General features: G+C 41.3%; 1 protein-coding gene and 1 long non-coding RNA gene across 3 annotated transcripts in view; one reads left to right on the forward strand and one right to left on the reverse strand.

Moving 5' to 3' along the window:
- LAMA4 (laminin subunit alpha 4) overlaps nucleotides 1-22,137 on the reverse strand; it is a 116,185-nt gene that overhangs the window by 21,244 nt on the left and 72,804 nt on the right. For both annotated transcript variants that reach the window (XM_075498583.1, XM_075498584.1), the window contains 8 exons: nucleotides 10,596-10,735; nucleotides 9,204-9,377; nucleotides 7,999-8,141; nucleotides 7,497-7,659; nucleotides 5,245-5,378; nucleotides 4,080-4,251; nucleotides 1,804-1,935; nucleotides 574-716 (listed from right to left, as the gene is read on the reverse strand). In XM_075498583.1, coding sequence (XP_075354698.1) covers nucleotides 574-716; nucleotides 1,804-1,935; nucleotides 4,080-4,251; nucleotides 5,245-5,378; nucleotides 7,497-7,659; nucleotides 7,999-8,141; nucleotides 9,204-9,377; nucleotides 10,596-10,735 — 1,201 coding nt within the window. The remainder of the gene's footprint in view (nucleotides 1-573; nucleotides 717-1,803; nucleotides 1,936-4,079; nucleotides 4,252-5,244; nucleotides 5,379-7,496; nucleotides 7,660-7,998; nucleotides 8,142-9,203; nucleotides 9,378-10,595; nucleotides 10,736-22,137) is intronic.
- Nucleotides 5,229-21,393, forward strand: LOC142408275 (uncharacterized). The gene is made up of 4 exons (XR_012775237.1): nucleotides 5,229-5,356; nucleotides 9,219-15,168; nucleotides 18,193-18,268; nucleotides 19,712-21,393. It is a non-coding gene; the product is annotated as an uncharacterized LOC142408275 (long non-coding RNA).

Below are 22,137 nucleotides of genomic sequence, written 5' to 3' on the forward strand. Positions count from 1 at the left end.
AATGAGAGTTATACAGTCTACTGAGATTAAACTTGGCTTCTGTCAAATGGTATGATGGGAAAATGAGACTTTTTCTTTTCTTCCCACGCCCACACAGAGCCAGCTGACTTGGGTCTAGAGAGAAACTGAGATGGATCAGAAGTGAAGTGCATAGTAGGAAAAATACCATCTTTAGATTTGAAAATGCAGTTGGTAGAGGGTTTTGATCCTTCAGCTAGTGTAATGCTATTTTACAAAGATCACTTTTTGCAGAGCAAGGAGGAATAGCGATTCTATATATTCATGTGTTCTTTCAAAATGCCTTTTTGTTTTAAGAAGACAACAGTTTCTGTTACCCTTACTAAAACTAGACCAGTTTCAGCAGGATTTACTTGTGCTGGATCAAGCCTAATCCTTGGTACTTCAGAGCTCTGAGAGACACTTAGAAGAGTATCTATCTGAGGTGTTGTTTTACATAAGGTATTGAGGCTGGGGAAAATATTTTCTTGTAAGCCCTTCAGTACAGGTCATACAACATAACTTAAATATGGTGATTACTTGAGGATAATGATTGAATCCCCGTTGTAAACCAACCTGGAGTGCAAGATCTCAGCAGGTGCTCCTCCAATGTAGATATCTGTGAATGGCATTGCTGTTCTTTCATTGTCCACACTTTTTATATGTCGCCTGTCTACTACCAAGATCATCTTCTTAGAATTGTGATATATAATAGAAATCTGAAAAGAAAAACATGTGCTTAAAAGTGTCCAAAATGTCATCTTTTGTGAGTTGTCATGGTGATTTTGCAAAAGCGATTGCATCTTTATATCTTTTTGTTTGAAAAGTTCCTCCCATTTATCAAAAAAGTTGTTTGTAAGTCGGGAGAAGCTGACAACAATTACTAGTAGGGAGCTTATTTTGATGTCACAATTTCTCTGATGACTGAAAACCCAGGATATTTCAGTTATGAATAAATCCACATGAAAGTACCCCATGTCAAATTCTACACTGTGGCACATAGATAAGCTCCATTAACTTCAGAGTGCTTTATTGATTTATCCAAGAAGTTAGGGCATACTTCTTAAAAAACTTATTTCATTGTCAAAGCATGAAAGGCTTAATTGTGCTCTGATTAAACAGGTTGAACAGAACTGTAGCTGTAATTTTGGATCAGGAATCAGACTTTGAATTTATGTTAAGTAAATGGCAGGAGAAGCAAGCCACTAAGGGGGATTTGCTACTGTCACTGTCACAGTTACCCTGGCTTAAAGTGAATTGTCTTAAACCAAATACAAGTAGATATTTTAGATCTGCCAAAGTCCCTAAAATATTATGCATATATAAAAGACTGCTACCAAGTTAATTCTCCCTTCAAATGAAATGGGAAATGCAGTATTTCTTGTAATACAATGCATAACAACTAGGGTGGTCGAGTTAACGTAACAACATGTTTTTAGTTGAGGAGAGTTGTATATTTGAAGGACATAGTTGTCCTGGATATAATTTCATTTTAAATTAATAACACTTTTTATCCCACATGAACTGTCCTGTCCTTGGCTAGTAATACGCAGAATCTGTCCACAAGCACTGATTTACCAGGAGGCAGGGAAAGCCTTCCCTTTCCAGCACTCAGTAGTGGTGGGACTTGCATGTGCTCTTTCACATGCAAGGCAGGCATGCGCTCTACTCTTCTGCCTGCTCTACTGCATCACCACCTGGCCCCTCATCCTTTTGCTCCTTTCATGGGTGTTGGAGCAAATTATTGCTTCTTTGGAGCTGCTGGGATAGTTGGCCAAATGGCTGTGATTGTAACCGCATCTCTACCTCATGAAATTTAGCATCGTTAATCTGAGCCTTCTTCATGGAGTCCTCTAGCAGCACAGGGCCGGTGCTGAAGCCAAAGTCATAGCGGAGGTACAAGAAACCATTGTGCATCTCTAGACTGAAGAACATACTCTGTATAAAACAAAACAGCAGTCAGAAAAGCACTATGATTGTGGCAGCAATTTAAAAAAAATAATAAACAGTGTTACGAGAGTGTCTGACATTGTGAGAAGCATGCTGGGAAAACTGTATTTGCAAAAAATGTATTTTAAATGTATTTTAAAACTGTATTTTATTTGCAAAACTGTAACACAGTTTCTGAATTATTTTTATATATGTAATATATGTGTATATATACACATGCACACATAATTGTTTGATAAACAGCACTTATTTGAAGACTTGGTGAACTGTTTCCCTGTAGGAATAGTATTTGGTAGCACAGTAATGTCAATATTCTTTACCAGCAAAGTATTCCTAATGCAAACACATCTATTTACTCTCAAAGTAATACCACATGCCCCAAATGAAAGATGTTATACTGGTAAAAGCAATGTTGTGCTAGAATGGCTGTACCTGCATTAGCAGCTTCTGTCACGATGCCTGTAATAGCTCAGGATTATATCTTTTCACAGCCCTGATCAGTGCTGATGTATTTGCTGAAGGCTGAGCAATAGCAAGAGTGTATTTACTATGTATTTGGTTTCTGGATTTCCTGACTATTCCTGCTTCATGGTTTGGCTTCTGTTCTGTGGCTTGGGTGACCTAAACTTTATAAACAGGAGCTCTACTTTAGAAAATCTTTAGGGAGTGCTTGTAATGAAGATCTGTACCATAGAATTAGTCTTGTTCCAAATCTGAACATAAAGAAGCAGAAAGGACAGTTTACAGCAACTGTGCATCTGGGTTAATGCTTTTAATGCTAATGTTTGTCTTCTCTCCTAGTGTTCATGCTGTTGTTCCCATGCCTAATGGAAACATGGGAACAGTAATTCTCAAAAAACTGCTGCAGGCCAAGAACTGCTGTCTGACACAAATGAGTCCACCCTCCTAAGTAATTACTTAAAGTAGTGAAAGTAGGTTTTAATCTAGTGCTTTTAAATGAAACTGCAGCTTGGGTTTGTCTTGAACAGGTTAAATTTGAAAATGAAACAGGGATTACATTCAGAATATTTATGAGCTGTCTTTGCAGAACTGAATAATGGGCTGGCTTACACAGTCTTTCTAAAATTGCCTTTGAGCAGGCATGGTCTTCCACAGCTAACATCCAACTTGATTGCAGTTTCCACTGTAACATACAAAGTGCATACATCTCTGACAAACCTCTGGGCACTTTTGCTTGGAAGAAAAATGACTGTTCTGCAATAGAGGCTGTTAAACTTTTAACAGCAGTTGCTTAGTCCAAAACCTCCTAAGAGCGAAGGTTAGTGGTGGCATGCTATGCTGCAGAGCAAATTGCTCCCCACGACTCTCCTCTGGAAGTTACCCTAAAGGCAAACACGAGAGAGTATCTCTTCTAGTAAGAGTGGATGTTTTTCTCTTCTAAATGCTCAATGTGGTGGTACATGTAGGTGTCTACCAAGTGTATGTCTGTGGACTGCATCTACATAGTAAAATAATTTCTGTGGCTTTACCAAGTTGTAATCCACACAGGACTTGAGAACTTGATTTGGAGATGCCCAAAGACAAAAAAATCTGAGTTTGTCTTCAGAGGATATTTGCATGTGGAGTCTACTTTCTTCAAACCCTTAGAGAGTTTGCATCACCCTCAAACGTCTGAAAAGCTGGTGATATTTGGATCAAGCCTTTTTATTTGGGCTACTTTCCATTTTCAGTAACTTAAATAAATACTTAACTCTAGTACACCCTGAGACACAGTTATAAAGTGGCAGCTACCACAAAGTGGCTGCTTTGTGGGAGTTACTTCACAGAAATTTCTGATCGCTTTGATTGTGCATTCACATTTAACTAAAGGTGCAACTACTGGGCTTAACTGGAGTCTCTCTCAAAGTGTCATCACAGGGGTATGACCGGTCTGAAGTCCTGACGGTCTCTGGATGAGAGCAGAGTCCAGCTCAGTTCCTTGGCTTCCTGGGGCCTTTGCAGAGCACGTTCCAGTTCTCTCCTAATCTATACATGCACCAGACGAACACAAAGTATTTCTCTTTCCAGAAGGTAAATGTAAGGACATAAGCATTTTGGATTTTGCATGATATTGTAAGTACTGGAGAACTTGTGCTCATGGACAAAGGGTACCAGCGGGATTTGGTACTCACCCCATTAATCATCAGCAAGATCAATCCGTTGTCTGTAGGTGTTCGAACTTCTATGTCAAACCGAGTCACCTGGCTGAATCTTCCCCTTCTCTCAATGTTTCTTGCCAAGGCATAGCCAGAGCCGTCGAAGAAATAGCTCACAGCCCGGCTCTGAGTGAAAGCCAACTTATTTCTATGAAAAAACAAGCAGGGAAGCAATATTTGGCATATCCCCATTTTACGGAAATTTAAAGGCCTTTATAATTAAACTACTTTCTTGAAATAATTGTTCTGAACTGCTGCTTCTTCCTGGCAGCAGTGCGACTGATGACTTTTTCTTTCAAATTCTTCCTGGGAATTTTTTCTGAAAAATAATGTGTAGCTTTGAAGGTGTATGTAATTCCTTCATCATTAGATCGTGCTTTTATCCTGTGTTGTATGTAGAGGACAGGAAAATTCTTTGCTCATCCTTGTAAGGTGGCAGGCCCACAACACCTCCCCGTTATAAGGATACATATACGTTTCTATTAAGAGCTTGCCCAGTTTGTACAGTAACCTATTTGAATTCTCCAAGGCCTTTAGCCGAGCGTGGGCTCTGCTGGGGAGCTCAGGAGTGGCCCGCATGCGCTGTCCTGGAGAGCAGCAGCTTGTGCTCCCTGGGGGAATGGCGTGGGAAGCAATCATTTGCTCTGTCCCAACACCTCCTGCATTTCTTCCCAAAGCTGCACATTTCTCTCCTTTGTATAGAGAAAGATTTTACTGTTGCTGCCTCTTGTATGAACAAAATGCCTGCTAAGTCTGTGCTAAACGAATGCTGCGGTTGATGTTCACTTCCACTTTAGGGACTGCATTTCCCAGTTTGTGAATGGCTTATCTGAGGAATTTCTGTTGTGGGTTTAAGAGCGTATAGCAGAAGCATAACTTCTGTACTGACTTTGTTAGCTGGGGGTGGGAGTGTGCTCAAGTTTCCCTTTTGAAGGCATGAGCAAGGTTGTGAGAGAGTTAATAGACACAGCAAATATGTAAGTTTAACTAGCTGATGCAACTAGGAGTGAAAAAGTGGCCAAGTTCCCTCTGGATAACTCAGTATCACCTTCACATTTGTATTCTGAAACAGGAATGAACCACCAGGACTGGCGCTTTCTACAAACCAGAGCAGCAGAGTGACGGTGGGACTGTCCCCTACCTGGCACAAGGTGGCGATGTGGTGGTGTCGATGTTATAGACGTGCTTGAAGTTGTATAGGCTGATGACGTCGTCGTTCAGGGTAGCCAGTTCCAGGCAGCCGATGAAGCCAGGTAGGTTTAAGCTAGGAGGGAGCTGTGCGGAGGGCAAGGAAAAGTAAAAGGAGAAAGGTCACACTCTTTATTTGGGTATCACGAAAGCATTTGTGCCCGGGGTCAGTTTTGTCCCTGTGCTCTTCATATTTTGAAAAAAATGGAGTGATGCTACCTTGGAATAGTCTTTGCTGTCCTTATCACGATATGGCCATTGTGCTATAAGTTAAAATGGAGCGCATAATGTTCTCACAGTGAGAACAACCGACCAGGTAAGGCAACTGCAAACAAACTTCTTTTGTAGTTTTGAAGGGAGCACACTTGGAAAAGGGGAAAAAGGTTAGGATTTGCTAATCACAGATCTTGCTCAATGTATTTGAATCTCTCAATAGATACTCCATGTCTAATGTATAGACATCCTTCGCTGCCAGAAAAACAACTTCATACCGTAATGAAAGAGAGAGAAATGAGGGAGCACTTTAAACCCAGGAGACCTGGATTCAAAGTCTGTACCAGTGGCTAATCTTCAGTAGGTATTGTTTTAAACGTTTAGCAGGATATAGAAACTCCTCCTTTTAAGAAAGATCACTGAAAATGGAATTTAAATAGCTGCACCGGTGAGGGGAAAAATACAAAAGAATAAAGCTGACAGAGCTAGTGAATCATTCTTTCAGTATTAAAATACTCTGCCTGGTGGAACAGGTGTGATATTAATAATACCTCTTGTACTTCATAGTCTGATCACTGCCAGTAACTTTTCTTCGGATTCTCATTATTTCCATTTTACTTATGATATAATAATAATGGTAACACAGAAATGCAGAATATGTGTAGCTGTAAGAGAAAATGAGATTCCTATCTGCAGCACAGATACACTTCGTAAATTATGTTTCCTTTTTTTCCTTTGTTTCTTCTACTATTCTGTTAAATTATGTTAAGTATGAGACTTCTAATAGGTAAGTGGTACATTTCATATTTACAAAATACGTAATAGGGAAGCAAAGGCAAAAGCTTTAAGCAAATAAGACTGTATGTTAATAAATGAAAATGTGAGGTGTCCATTCCTAAGGGAGAAGAGACTCATATGCTTATCAAATAATTCCATGAATCCTTTTCTTCCCATTCCCCTTCCCATTTCATTCACTTTTCTCTTTTCCTTTTCCTCTGCCCTGCTCTGGAACAGACCTGAAAATTTGCTGAATTACTTTTTTTGTGTGCGATTATTATTCAGTCCTCATTCCTATTCCCAGGCAATTTGCACCCAGGGCTCAGTAATCTCAAATTCAAACCATGGCATATATCTGGCAGTCACAGCAATGCAAAAGCTGAGGAGTACGTAAATATATTGAGTTAATCTTTGTTTTTATATTGTTAGGACGGCTGCTTGTGGAACAGTAGTTGGATGTTTTTAGCACCTACTACAGTTAGCTTGAAGAATTTAGCATTCTTTGAAGTCTTTCTAAGTATGTTTTCATTCAGCCATGTAATTTTCATAGCCAAGATAATTCGTAACAATTTCTAAATCCAAAAAGAGGACCTGGTATGTTCACAGAAGCAGGTAAGTGAGGTGCTAATTCATGCTGACTGTGATGAGACGGGTGCTGTTCACTAGGAACTAGACTGAAGTACCTGTCTCATGCAGGTCCTTGGACATGTTTTGCACAGGCGAGTCTTCATGCTATTTTAAGGCTGGATTTGAACCAATGATCATTTAAATTCAAACAAATCACTGTATTACTAGTTTGCCACACTGTCCTAATATTAACAATACATTACTTTTCATTTTTGTGACAGTTGTAAAAGAGAAATTGTAAGCATTGAACTCATTAGCATTGAAAAAAACTGGTAGCTTGCAAACTTTGTTAAGCTGGGATAATAGGCCTTAATTTATATGTACTACTTAACAGCCAGCAAGCTTTTTTCTTATTATTACATTTCAGAAAACTTTAATGACAGCTAACAGGAATCTGATTGTCTTACTGTATGAGATGATATGCTAGAGAAAGCAGTAGTTTTTGCCATGGCTAGAATATGGAATCCTAGGCTGATAAATGATTAAACAAGGACATTTTATTTATAACTATTCATGTGTTTAAAGGGAAGCCCAGCAAGATAGGTTTGCATTATTTAAGTCTGAATATAGAGTATTTATCTGACCAACCTTGAAGTCTGGAGGCACTCCGCCAACGTAGAAAACAGTATTTTCTGGTTCCAAATTCAGGAGAGAGCCAGGACCAAGAACCTCTCCCTTTTTGATGAACTTCTCTTCAGCAGTGCTGCTAAGACTAGGCACAGTTAAAAACATTTTGCCATGTCTTCCAATCCTGTAGATTGTAAAGAATTGTAAAAGAAGAGAGTTTTGTGTTGGCTAGACTTAAAAAATAACAAGAAAGCCTCCAACTCCAGGAAGGGTTTTTATTTCCTCACTAGAAGACTGGTACCCTGGGGGGGAAGAAAGGGGAAACTACAGACACTTCCTCTTCCCCCCTGTGGCCCCTTGGGTGCTGGCTGTCTAAAAGCAAAGAGAATTTTGATTTATTTCACCAGGAGTAGAACCAGGCACTGAAGACTTCTGAGGAGCAGTTCTGACCCAGCCTTTTCTGTTTGATTTTTTTTTTTCTATTAAGTGTTTGATTTTGGGGAAATGTACATTGTCACTTTACCTCTCAATTTTGATGATGCTGAAGTAAGAAGGCCAGGTGCTGACTGGCTTGGCATCCAGAGGTATCTCCACGTCTTGGCCCCCCAAATTATAAATGTACACAAGGTTGTCATTTTTAATTGCAAGACCAATGTAATGTTTTGCCTAAAACATCAATGGAGAAGGATGTCAGAGCTACAACATTGAAATGAATTTAATGCAGGAAATTAGTAAAGTATGGGCTCTGATAGACTAAATAACACTTTTAAATATAACTAATAAACAAATGCTTCATTCTCTAATTACGTTCCTTCACGAGATAGAACTGCACAGAAAAAATCTCTGATATTTTACCTCATATCCATTTTGACTGAGGTAAATACAAGGTCATGAGTTGTCTTCTGGCTGTAAATTGGTAATGTTTAATGGGGAGCTGTTCATCGGTATTTAGCGTACGGTGTCATATGTAGGAAATAGGAAGAAACATTTGTCTAAAGCCTAGGTGTTATGCTGCAATTAAATATTCTGCCAAGAGGGGTTTCCCTTGATTTATATTAAGTAGATATTCTTTTTAGAAAAGCTTAAAAATAAAAGCCTGTCTCTACTCTTCCCAATTAACAGCTTGCCAGGATTATACCTGGCTTGTGAGGAGTGATTTTTTTTCTTTTAGGAACCACAATTTAAGGAACAATTATTTCACAACACTTACAGGTGGTGAGAGTATATGTCCTTTCTAGGTGTTTCAAAGTAGTGATGTACAGAGTGCGCAACAGCAGCAGAAGCCACAGGCAAAGAAACCTGCTTATCTTGTGGGCTTCTGACCTCGGAGGTTTGGAATCGACACTGTCAGCAGCATAAACCTGATTGAAACATGGCCCACAAAAGCCAGGTGGGTGACATTAACTGCTTCAGAGCAGCTCAGTACCGACAGTGGAGATGGCAAGTATGGCTCGCAGCTGTGACAATCAGCAGCACGCTGCATAGGCAGTCTAATTTGCTTAGAGAGAATCCTTCCTTGTTTGGGGTGAGAAGTTTCAAGGACAGAGGTCTCGGGAACCCTTGCTCTTTGCTTGTCACAAAATCGATGACAGTCATATAGTAGACACCTCTTATTTTGAAACATGGAGAAATAGTGAGAGGAAAAACCAAGGGCAAATAAACTTCAAACCTATTTCAATTTTCTTTTTTTTTTTTTATATATAACATATAACTGGGTTATTCTCTTACATTTTTGTTTCCGAGGTACAAAATAAATCTGTCTGGAGATGCTGCCAGTTGTGGGTTGTCTTTCTGAAGCTTTATATACAAACTCATGGAAGTGAAAGATTTCAATTCCTCCACGTTGATCTTTGGATTGACTTCAACAGCTGATTGGCCTCCAAACATCATAGAAACTTGGACCTGCAGTTGTAAGTGTGCTAAGTAAGACACATTATTGCCACCTGGGGACATTACTTAAGGTAAATGTGCAAGAATACTTAGCCAGCAGCCTCGCTTACTACAAGAGTGGAGTTGGCACCTATGTATGTGCCATGCAAAATTTTATGTTTATAACAATCACTTCTGGAAGACACTGTAAAGAAGATGAAGGGAATTAATTTTAAAATTAATTAAAGCTCCTAATTAACTGTGCTTAAGCATATTCATAAAGTAAATTAAATTTCAGTGGGACATAGATGTGTGCTTAGTTGAATCAGGGCTACATCATTATGTATGGCACATAATGAAATTCTTACATAGCTATAAAACTTATACCCATAATTTATTTCTTTGGGAGTAGCATAACCAATTTTCTGTTCACGAGTAATCCTGTTCTGTTACTGAAGTTACAGTAATATATATAAGATGCTAATAACATTTTTAAACATGTTCATTTTGGTTCAAAATGCCTTCAACATAACTGAAATAATGTTTTCAAGTTTAAGCACAGTATGCCTGAATGATGAAATACGTTTAAAGAACAGTCAAGCGCTGCACACATACTAACTGAATTTTCCTTTTCTTTTTTGAAATAATGTATGTGGACAGCATATTCCAGCATTGTGAACATAAAATAATGCACTGAATTTTTTATTTATCTGAATGAATTCAACTATACTGTTTTAATTTTTGACCTCAGTGTTCTTGTTACAGAAAATTCCCTCATAATTTATGTATGATAATGAAAGTAATTTTCTCTATTAAATATGTATGAGCCAAAGATTCTCCTACCCTGCAGAAAATTAATTAAAAAGAAAAAAAGAAATACTGTCATCTCAGGAAAGTTTGCATTAAATTGCCATAATTACGACTGCTTGTAACTGATGTTGCCAGCTGAGTCATGACCTATTAGTTTTAGCTTTAAATGGTTTTGGTTTTGTGGCCATCTTTAACATTGTGCCAATTACTTAATTAAAGTTGCTACTGCAGTAGCAGTAGTCTACCACGAATACCATGGTAATGTTAATTGCTTGCAAATAGCAACTGTAAAGATTTTAATGACTTCCATGGTACTTTGTTTACCCAGTTGTTGGGAGGAGATATTGTCAAGGTTTGACATAGCTCAGGAAAATGGAGCTCCTAGTAAGATGCATTTGATTATTGGCACTAGTATCCAAAAGTCCCATCCAAAAGTTTTACCTTGCTTGCTACACTCCTGGTTTGAGCAATTAACTCTCTGATCCGCTGAATGCTGGAAGAAATATTGTTTGCTGGTGCCTTCTGTTCTACTCTGCGCAGTTTGTCCAGGAGTTGAGGGAAAACTTCTGTAAGTTTCTTCACTGCAGTTAGAAAAGAAGTGACAGCTTGTTTTTTTTCCTCTTTGTAACACTGGTTTTGCACTAGGAAAATTCCTCCTTACCCTCTTAGGTTAACTCACCTATCTTCTTCTGCTTTAAGAAGAAGTCCTAACTGTGGTGTGTGAGAGGCAGTGACTTCCGAAAGGGTAGTGATTTGTCAGAATCTACTATTGCAAAAGTTTTTGGAAAGAAGTTTGCACAAAGGAGACTCCTTTTTCATACGACTCCTAGGTACTAGCGTGGTGTTGTACCTCTGTAATACTTTCCGCAAGGAGCTTTGCAAATGTTAATCATTTTAACCTTTTCATCTTCCTTCAAGGCAGATAAATGCTAAACCCAATTTTACAGATATGGCAACTGGAGCAGAATGATTATTTGTTCAGCATCTCACTGGGTATCTGTGGCTGACCTGGGAACTGCATCTAGGAGCTATGGTTCATGAGCTCTTCAAATTCATTTTAAGGGAGGTGAATAGGTTGTTTCCCTCAGCTCTCAGCTGGGCATCTCTCCCAAAGGTTATCACACAGATAGCAGCAATGGCTGCACAGGTGTTGTGTCTGCATGTGGTTCACAGCCCACTCTGCTAACAGAAACACTGCTGCTTTCAGACTGTAGTAACAGGCCTGTACTGTACAACAGTAGAAAGCCTTAGCTGATGATGCACGTGCACCTAAACTGTGCTTACTACCTGCCCCAGCCCTTGTGAGTAGTAACCTCTTCAGCTTTCCTGCCTACATCTGCCAGGGGTCATGAATCAGAGTCCTGGACCTTTGGTCTTTCACTGCTGTGTCTTCTGGTACATGTGCAAGTAGGATTGTTATCAAAGGGAAATGCAGGTGCTTTGTTGTGTTCAAAGGGAGAGAAGTCCTTTCCCAGAAAGATAAGCAGACAGAAAAATTACCAAGAAAGAAAAATAACTACCCCTAATTATAATTCATCACATCAGATTCCAATGACATGCTGCCCTTTGAAGGATATTTACACATCACATCATTTTTCATCTTTAATTAGGTGTAGGTACAACTAGCTGAGTATAATGAAATGCGATTTTAGCCACAAGCTACGTGCATATAAGAAAGATCCAGTATTCATAGTTAATTTTTAATGACATGGATTCACTATAAAGGTTAAGACCAGATTTGTAGGGTTTGCAGTTATATTTTAGGGGTTGTCAACTTGCGTCTGCCTGCTCTTGTGTTCTTCCCCTCATATTTTTACTCTTGTCTGAGAAGATAGCAGAGAGACAGGTAGAGGAGCTAATCCTCAGATGTACTGAGACTGGATAGAAGGGAAAGAAGGAAGGAAGAGTAGCTTCCAATCACTTTTCTGTGCTTCCAGTTCTGTATTGACTGAAGACTGAAGCAGCGCTCAGCCTCACTCAGAGCAACCCAGAGTATGAGAAGATCCCATAGAGTCCTACAAGTCCTGCTTCTCTTTGGATAGAGTGAAAAGCTGTATTTGCCGCAGTCCTGCCCTCTCTCTGCTTGGCTCTTTTCACTTGTGTTTTACTTTCCATGTCCAGTGTAGCAGTGGGCCATGTAGACCTTTAGACTCTCCAGTTATTCCCACTAAGTCCTGAAAGACCTTATGTGATGGGGGTCAGTAATCAGATATTATATGTAAAGCTCACTATACATTGAAGTGCCATTATTTTAGCAAATCCTGAAAGAACTACAGTGAATTCTGGGTAGCACATTAATTCCAGAATGCATTAAAATTTCTACTTAAAAAAATAACTAGTATAATAATCAACTTACAGAAAGTTTTCTCTGCCTTTTGAAATGAATGTTCCATGTTGTTGGAAAAAAGCCCACATTATTCTTAAAGTAAAAAATTGCAAGCTCAGAAAGTGATTTAGCAAACTCCAACCACCTTTTTTTTAATAATCAACAACTGAATTGGAATTGTGTCTGATCTGATATCTTGAAAAACTGGCTTTTCATCTTTTTGAAATTTGAGGTATTAAACTTGAAACACAACTGTAATGTGAAAACACAAAACTAACGTCTATTACTGCTAGTACTATTATAAAATCTCACCATAAATCTCTTCCTCTTGTCTTTTATAATGGCATTCTTCAACACAGAAGAATATTGATTTTTTATTTTAGTCTTTGGGATGAAGACGAGGGTGGAAAAGGAAAACTAGTCTTACCCAGTGATAAAATACAAAAAAGAATACGAGGGAAACTGTCAAGGAGGAAATACCTTGACTATAACCTTCCAGACACTTTCTCCTTTCGTGTTTTCCTTCCCAAACTGTCCTTCATCCTCTCTGCTGAAGCCCACCAGTTCCCTTCACAATGGCAACACAGGGAGTATTCTCAGAGAAACTGCACAGCCAAGACATGCTCTCACCCTTGCAAAAATCAAATGCAAGCTTTATTCAAAAGCAATCCAGACATGCCAGCTTAGAGGCTTCAGCTGCCATGGTAGTGTTATTGGCATGGTGATCAGGTGTTTTGGTATTTCAGGCACCTGTCTGAACATTTTTTGTGACTTTCTTTTGGACTTTGATGGACATTCTCCTGCCAGATCAACCTCTCCTGGCAACATACACAGCTGATCTGAGAGCACTCCACTGTGCCCTGGCATGTCTACATCTGTCTTCCCAGGCTGTGAATCACAGTCACATCTGACTGGAGCACTACCCATGCCAGCCTCCTTTGTAGCACTGGTCTGTCTTCTCAGCGATTTCCACCTGATCTTTCTGGCAAAAAAATCATCGTGCCTTACAACAAAAAAATAAATGCTTTCAGACCAAAAATGCCATGGAAAAGCTGCCTCCACAAATGTAGTAGGCCACACATTGCTGTAGTTTGCATATTAGCATCTCTCAAACAGTTAGCTTGTGGTCAGCAGGCCCTCCAGGCAGTCTGATATGATCACAATACTTTCAGGGAGACTCCCTACCTGCAAACCCACTGCCACAGAGAAGACATTTTTGCCAGGCACATCACATAGGAGCTGAGCTGTTCTTTACAACTCGTGGTGCATGTACCGTGTGTGCCTTTTTGGGAGCATTACTGACTAGGAGAGCTGGGCCATCTTAGGTCTATCCACTCTTATGAAGCCTCTCAAATGCTACTGGAAATATTTCTTCCAGTATAACACCTAGTGTGAGCAGATTTTTTGAATCCTGAATGTCTGCTGGCATTTTGAACATGAAGAGCCAAATGCCGTTTGTATTGCTGCTCTATCTACTAAGCTGGCACTGGTAAATTTAAATGTAAATCAAGTGTAAAGGTGAATAAAAACAATAACCTTCATGTGTAAACTATAGCAGACTGTTTCTCTTAGATGTTTTTCCTCATACCATTTGCTCCCTGGATGCCAATCATATCCGCATTTACATTATCTTAAATGGGAATTGAAGCCCATAGCCCACAGCCTAAACTGAGCTCTGTGGTGATCGAAACATTTTACAGCAATGCGATACAACTACTGTTATATTAACTACACCCTTATGGAGCTCTAGCTCCATAAGCTAGAGTGAGTTTATCCATTCCCAGACGGGGTAGCTCAGTGTTTCCTTTGGATGAAAAGCTCAGACAAATGTGAGTTACCTCCAGTTCTGGAGCCACAAGTCGGGATATTGAATAGTACTGAATTTATTCTTGCGGAGGGAACCACTTTTATACCAGTTCTTGGGAGCACTCACTTAACCAAAAATATTAGTGTGAGGGTCCTATCCATTACTGAATTCTGGAAATAACATGACCCTTGGGTTTCCCTGGTACGGGATAACTGCTGAAGGTGACTTAGAAATTAAACTTATATTCACATTTTTAGGTAAGGTATAGCAGTGAAGAAGCTTCCCGGGTGGAATGCGGCTGACGTGCAAGGAATCCATTCCATGGAAGTTCCCTAGGCCTGCAACCTTAGACGTCGGTGACGCCAGGGGAGCTTGGTGTGCTGACTCTAAGAGGTACTGCTCGGAGGGTGGGGCGGTGTGGAGACGCCGCGGCCAGGCTCTGCGATTAAATGGGAACTTAAAGGTATTGTGTGTAACTAATAAGCTGCATATTTGCTACCCTGGGCCAACAGTCTGTCATGTTTTTGACAAAATGCTGTCCTTTTGGTGAACTTTGCTCATTATAACATCATTATAATACCAAAACACACCTCCATCCCAAAAGCTACCCGCCTCCAAGGTGCGACCACCCCTCACTGAGCTTGCGCTTTGAATTTTTCCTCGCTTATACCTTTAAAAGGGAAGCGAGAAAACTTTACACCAATCCTAAACAAAGGTATGTATGACTAGAGTCACTCAAGCTCCACCTGAAAGGTGAAAGGTAGTATAAAACGGCTTAAGAGAGAGAGAATGTTAGGGAAGACACCATCGTGTACCATGCTGACATCTGGGATCAGTCGACGGGCTGAGCCTCTCTTCCCCCCCCATCGGGACGCCTTTGGGTAAGATTCGAACACTTGGTTATTCCAAGTGCCTCCCCGGGAAACTTAGAAATCTCTCTAGAGTTGCTTTATTATCTTTTAACACGTTTATAGCCAGCAGTGTTATTCATACTCTTGGTATTTGCACGTGCTTTGCAGACAGTGAATTTATCACCGGTAATCCAAAGAATCTGTGTGTCTGTTGCTCTAATAAACTGCAGTCTTTATTAATCTAGCCGTGGTAGTTCTCACTGAACACGACCAGACTCTTTAAGTGTGGCCGTGATAGTTCATGCAACTTGTCACGACTGGACTGGGGGTGCAGCGCGTTATTTGTGAATCCGTAATCGTGAAGTTCAGTACGCTGAACACGACCGGGCTTATAATGTTGTAAATTAACGCTGTTGCCTTAATCGACTTTGCAAAGCTGTTTCAGTGAAAGCCCTGAGAGGGCTCTGACTCTGATGAGTGGTTACATACACAGTCCTTAGGAAATAAACCGTTGACCAAGTCTGGGACTAGGACTGGACTTAGCCGCACCTAGACTCCTCTCTGAGAAGGAGTTTAGAAAGCAAGGGGGTCCTGTCTGAACCTCGTGACTCAACGGGAGGGTTCTCCCCCCCAGCCACTCCTCAGACTCCTATGCGACCGTAACTCTTAACGCAACAGAAAAATTGGCGTAGTCGGCAGGATTACCATGGATAAACTGCTGCAAAAATACAAATGTGCCCCTTCCCAGGCTGGGAAGGAGTGGGCTCAAAAATTTTGGACGGATAAAGAAAAAGTGGTAGAGTACATTGAGCAGTGTCAGGCTGCGCAAAAGCTTGGAGTGAAAAAAGGTAAAGGTGTAATTTGTGCGGTGTTAGGAGCCTGTTTGTCTTGTGCTCAGCAAGAAGCTAAGGAAACCCCTGCTCCCAAACTAGTTTCCGATGTAGAATATACAACTTTAAAATCGGAAGATGAGGTGTTGAAGTCATCATTGGCCTGTGAAAGGGATACAGGAAAAACACTAGGAACTGGAGTTGATAAACTTGTGAGTGAGAATAATTGTCTTAAAAGTGAGAATAGTCATCTTAAACAATTGCTGGAAAGGGTTAATCATCTGTTAGATAAAATGCAACCTTCTGCTCCAGTTAAGCAGATTCGTAGATTAATGCGTGGTGCAAACCTTGAAATTTGGGATGGTGATCTTTGGTTTGACAACGATGATGGTGAGGTTGAAGGGACCTCCGATTCCAAGCCTCAATTGATTTTCTCACGACCTCTGGTTAAAACTGAGACCGCTGTTGATGATGATGACAAAATACGCACTACTGTGCGAACAACTCCATGTTCACCAGCAGAGTTGATAAAAATACAGGAGAAATTCTCAAGGCGGTCAGGAGAATCGGAAGTCGAGTATGTGTGGCGAGTTTCTCTTGAAGGAGGAGACCGAATTATGTTAAGTGAGGAAGAAGCAGGAGGCTTTTGGGGACCAGGAGTATTTTTAACTACCACGCCAGGAGAGCATAATTACTCCTTAACTGCACGAGCTGCATACTGGGCAGGTGGTATAGATCCTCAGGAGAGAGGAGAACCACTGGTGATTAAAGCCACAGGCTCTTCCGATTTGGTTGCAGCAGTACAGAAAGCAGCCTGCATACAAGCGATATATGAACGAGATGAGTTAAGGAAATCCCCGATGCTAGCCCCTATTGACCCAGCACGATTAACTCCTCTTATTCGTGGTCTCCCTGATTGTCTCAAGATGTTTGTAGCAAATGCCCAAGATCGCATACAGGCTGCTTGTAGAGATGCTGGTTGTGATCGTAGACTAAGTCAGTGCATCCCCATACCCACATGGAGTGAATTTGCACAAGACATGCATAGGTACGGACGCCGAACGGGCTGGATCAGTTCGTCCAGTGTAAAGCCCCCAGATCATGCCCGGCGGGTTCGCCAAGTCCACACTCAAAACCCTAAATTCAATAAGGAACGGGGTGAGTTGTGGCGTAAGGCCCTAGATTTGGGCGTACCTCGACAAATCTTGCGTGGTGTTTCTACAGAGGATCTCCGTACATTGGTCCAATCTCTGGGTAAAAGGAATAACCCAGCCAGGGAGAATTGCCTAGCTGGAAAACCCCCAACCCATAAGGAAAGTGCACCTTCTGCACCAGGCCTAATTGACAAGGCGGGATCTCAGCAAAAAACCTTCCATCCCCGGGGAAGGCAGTGAGCCACCCTGCTTGGCGGGTATTAGCAATTCAGTGGCTCTCTGATGAATACTCTGACCCTATCATTGCCATTCCCGTTGAACCCCGAAAAATATTGGTAAACTTTCTCATTGACACTGGGGCCCAAATGTCAGTAATTACCCATGAAACAGCACAAACCCTGGGCATAAGACCTGGCCGACACAGGGTTAAATTCACAGGAATTGATGGTGTGGAAAAGGAATGCGCTCCCGCAAAAATTTCACTCTGGTTGCCAGAGGAACGAAGATTAACCAGGGTAGAGGTATTAGTCGGTGCTGCATATACTAACATTCTAGGATTTGACATACTGCGTGGGCGGATGTGGAGACTCCCCGATGGAAATGTGTGGAGTTTTGCGAGCAATAAAAAGGAATCAAGCATAGTGAAACTGAGCCTGTTAAAAACATCTATACCCTTACCCCCCTCTAAAATCATGAGTGTTCGGCAATATCCGTTGCTGGCAGCAGCGTTTATGGGGATTGACGGGGTGGTAACGGAATTGGAAAAAAGACGCATCATTAAAAGGATTCATTTGCCCTATAATTCACCGGTATGTCCAGTAAAGAAACCAACCGGGCAATGGCGTTTTACAGTGGATTACCGACAGTTAAATGCTAACGCTGCACCTTTGACTGCTGCAGTTCCAAACATGGCAGAAATAGTGACACTGATACAGGGAGCTGCCCATCCCTGGACGGCTGCCTGGGCAGGAAAAGTACACCACATTAGCACCTGGTGGATCTCACCCTCTTTTTTTAACCCTGCCGGTTAAATACAACCGAGCACGTTTGTTTCCTTTTTGTGTTCACAGGAATCCTGAAAGAAGACGACTCCAATTGAGGTAGATGTCTGCAAAATGCAGCAAGGAGAGTTGTATTGGAATCAAGGTATACTTTAAATTCGGCAGCATTTTGCAGACAACTCCTTTGATGTGTAGCCAGAAAGACCCAGAATGGCTGTGGTCCCAAGCCCACATTAAATACAATGGAATTATGGGAACACGTGTCATCAAGGAAAAGCTAAATTTAGCTACTGTAGTCATGCATGGAGCTGAGGTGTTCTCGAGACACGAGTGGAGCTGGGATAATGGATGGCTTCCACTCCTGAAGGGAAAAGCAGGAGAAGAAATCTGGGTAGGGTGTAGAATGATGAACGGGTCAACCCATGAAAAGGTCACATCCATGACAATATCCAACATTTCCAGAAATACAATAGCATCAAAGTCTTGTGTCACTGACGAGTGGGATTGCTGGTATAACTTTACTCTGGTGGGGCCCATTATTGTGGCATGTGTGTGGCAACAACACTGTACAGGGCCAGGATGTCAAAGCAACACTGTATAGGGCTGTCATTCCGGTTCAAAATAGATGTGATTGAACCTCATCCAACTACACCACCTGACCTAACCTCACCCACTCCACTTGACACACTACAAGATGGAGTTAGGAATGTACCTATTCTTACCACAGTATCTCACAATGACCCTTGGGACCATGCATTGTCACGATATAGTGCAAGCATTGGAACACAACAGAACAGAAGGAACTTAAATCTCTCTGCTCTAGTTATGCATGGAAATGAAGTATACTCAAGAGATGAATGGAGTTGGAATGCCTCTCTTTGGATGGCTAGACTTCAAGCCATTCCAGGGCAGACAATACAGATCAGCTGCTGAGTAACTAATGGGTCTACTTACCATAGGCCGACTGAAATTAAAACGGTCTATACTGACTCTTCCAGACCGGAAAATTATAAGGCTGAGTGTTACAAAATGACCGAACCAAATTCAGATTGCTGGTACAATCTTACCTTTACCAAACCTATAATTGTGTACTGTCTTTGGGGTTACAGAGGCACCGAATTACTATTGGAATTCGTGACTGATACAGCAACATCTGTGCCAGTTGCAAATGATGAGGAACCTCTGCCCCCACAAATGTCTGAAAATGTACGGACTCGGCCTCCCATTGGTCTAACTCCTTTCATCTTCAACACAGGCCCTTACATAATTAAAAATACAGGTCAGCAACAAGTGCTGTTTAATCCGTCATACTCCCTCAAACGGGTGGAATTAGCAATGCAGAGCAATATCTCTGCAATTAAAGCTACCTGTTCAGCGTTCCCGAGTACATCTTATGCAGGATGGTCAGCCTGGTTGCATAAACGGACTCTCATCTCTCCAAAACAATCAAACAGAGGTGTGACTGGTGTCTTAGGGACAGGACTGGGAGTCTTAAACAGCATAGATGCTGAACTACTTGCTAATAAATTAGCCATAGTAACCAATGACTTAAGTGCCCTGAAACACCCTTTACAACCTTCTCTTTCAGCTCTGGGAGCTAACCAATGGCTCTTATCGGATATATTGCCTCAGTGGGGAGAGGTAAATGAGAAAGACCACCAGTTGATTGTGGATGCACTTGGTGTGACCCAAAACAATGTTTCTTTAGCTCTTCGTTGTATCCAGGCTCAACTGTGGATGCAATCTATAGTAGCTGCAATTATACGGGAAGGCGAGGAAGGCACCCTGCCCACTGAAATTTGAAAGGTAATTTGGGATAATGCAACTGAATTTGAGAAAGAATTCCAATCCTGGTGGTATCCAGTTAATTTCACCTACAACCCTACTGACGGCAAAGCCACAGCTTTTGTCATAACAATATGCAATGCTTCGGTATACACCATATACCCAATCATTGCCTTGGGGTTGAATCACAATGGAGCTATACTCTATCCATTAGAACATAGAGTATGGGCCCAACAAAATGGGAACAAATGGCAAACTATTGATGTGAATGCGTACGTTGTATGGGAACAACAAGGATTTATTTACGAGAGTAACACCCTCAAAGCCCAGGACAATTGTCTTGACATTGAACAAAATGTTAGTCATTTTGAAATACAACCAGATGAAGCCCCTGAAACTGTACTTGTCTATATTGGAAAAGGATGTGTTTGCATGAGAACCTTTTGTGATTTTGTATTTGTAGGTAACACTACTGTAGATATAAGTAATCACTCGAATATTTGTGTTTGTAATTTTACCAAAATTATGGGATGCGACTTCAACTATTCAGCTCCCGTCACAAGCCACCAACTGCTGCAAGCTTACTATAGACTGTATCAAGACTTAATACCTACCCCTATTGGAATGAACCTCACATTGGTGAGAAAACTGCTACAACACGATGACCTGAATCAACTGCTGGAACGCATCCGGAATAATGGCCATAAGACATTAGTCACTGTCCACCATGACGTGGAAGAGATACATCGCATCTTAGAACGAGTGAAGCAGGATGGAGGACACTATTGGTGGGACACTTTGCTAGGATGGTCGCCAACCGCAACCAGAATTCTCAATAAGATGCTTCACCCAGTTGTTGTTCTGCTAATGCTCACTGTGTTGTGCTTCATTCTAACCATCGTGCTGTATGTTAGACTTTGGACTGTGGTGAAGCGTTTGTCTCATCAAATATCCCCACAAGATGTATACATACTCGATAATCCTCACCATGAGAATGTATGTGACACACCTGAGGCATTCCAAATATCATGAAGCTTGAGTGACTATAGTCACGGGGTGGATTATGTGGGATAATTGCTGGAGGTGACGTAGAAATTAAACTTATATTCACATTTTTAGGTAAGGTATAGCAGTGAAGAAGCTTCCCGGGTGGAATGCGGCTGACGTGCAAGGAATCCATTCCATGGAAGTTCCCTAGGCCTGCAACCTTAGACGTCGGTGACGCCAGGGGAGCTTGGTGTGCTGACTCTAAGAGGTACTGCTCGGAGGGTGGGGCGGTGTGGAGACGCCGCGGCCAGGCTCTGCGATTAAATGGGAACTTAAAGGTATTGTGTGTAACTAATAAGCTGCATATTTGCTACCCTGGGCCAACAGTCTGTCATGTTTTTGACAAAATGCTGTCCTTTTGGTGAACTTTGCTCATTATAACATCATTATAATACCAAAACACACCTCCATCCCAAAAGCTACCCGCCTCCAAGGTGCGACCACCCCTCACTGAGCTTGTGCTTTGAATTTTTCCTAGCCTATACCTTTAAAAGGGAAGCGAGAAAACTTTACACCAATCCTAAACAAAGGTATGTATGACTAAAGTCACTCAAGCTCCACCTGAAAGGTGAAAGAGAGTATAAAACGGCTTAAGAGAGAGAGAATGTTAGGGAAGACACCATCGTGTACCATGCTGACATCTGGGATCAGTCGACGGGCTGAGCCTCTCTTCCCCCCCCATCGGGACGCCTTTGGGTAAGATTCGAACACTTGGTTATTCCAAGTGCCTCCCCGGGAAACTTAGAAATCTCTCTAGAGTTGCTTTATTATCTTTTAACACGTTTATAGCCAGCAGTGTTATTCATACTCTTGGTATTTGCACGTGCTTTGCAGACAGTGAATTTATCACCGGTAATCCAAAGAATCTGTGTGTCTGTTGCTCTAATAAACTGCAGTCTTCATTAATCTAGCCGTGGTAGTTCTCACTGAACACGACCAGACTCTTTAAGTGTGGCCGTGATAGTTCATGCAACACGACTGGACTGGGGGTGCAGCGCGTTATTTGTGAATCCGTAATCGTGAAGTTCAGTACGCTGAACACGACCGGGCTTATAATGTTGTAAATTAACGCTGTCGCCTTAATCGACTTTGCAAAGCTGTTTCAGTGAAAGCCCTGAGAGGGCTCTGACTCTGATGAGTGGCTACATACACAGTCCTTAGAAAATAAACCGTTGACCAAGT

The sequence above is a fragment of the Mycteria americana genome, chromosome 3 (assembly GCF_035582795.1).
Source record: "Mycteria americana isolate JAX WOST 10 ecotype Jacksonville Zoo and Gardens chromosome 3, USCA_MyAme_1.0, whole genome shotgun sequence".
NCBI lineage: Eukaryota > Metazoa > Chordata > Aves > Ciconiiformes > Ciconiidae > Mycteria > Mycteria americana.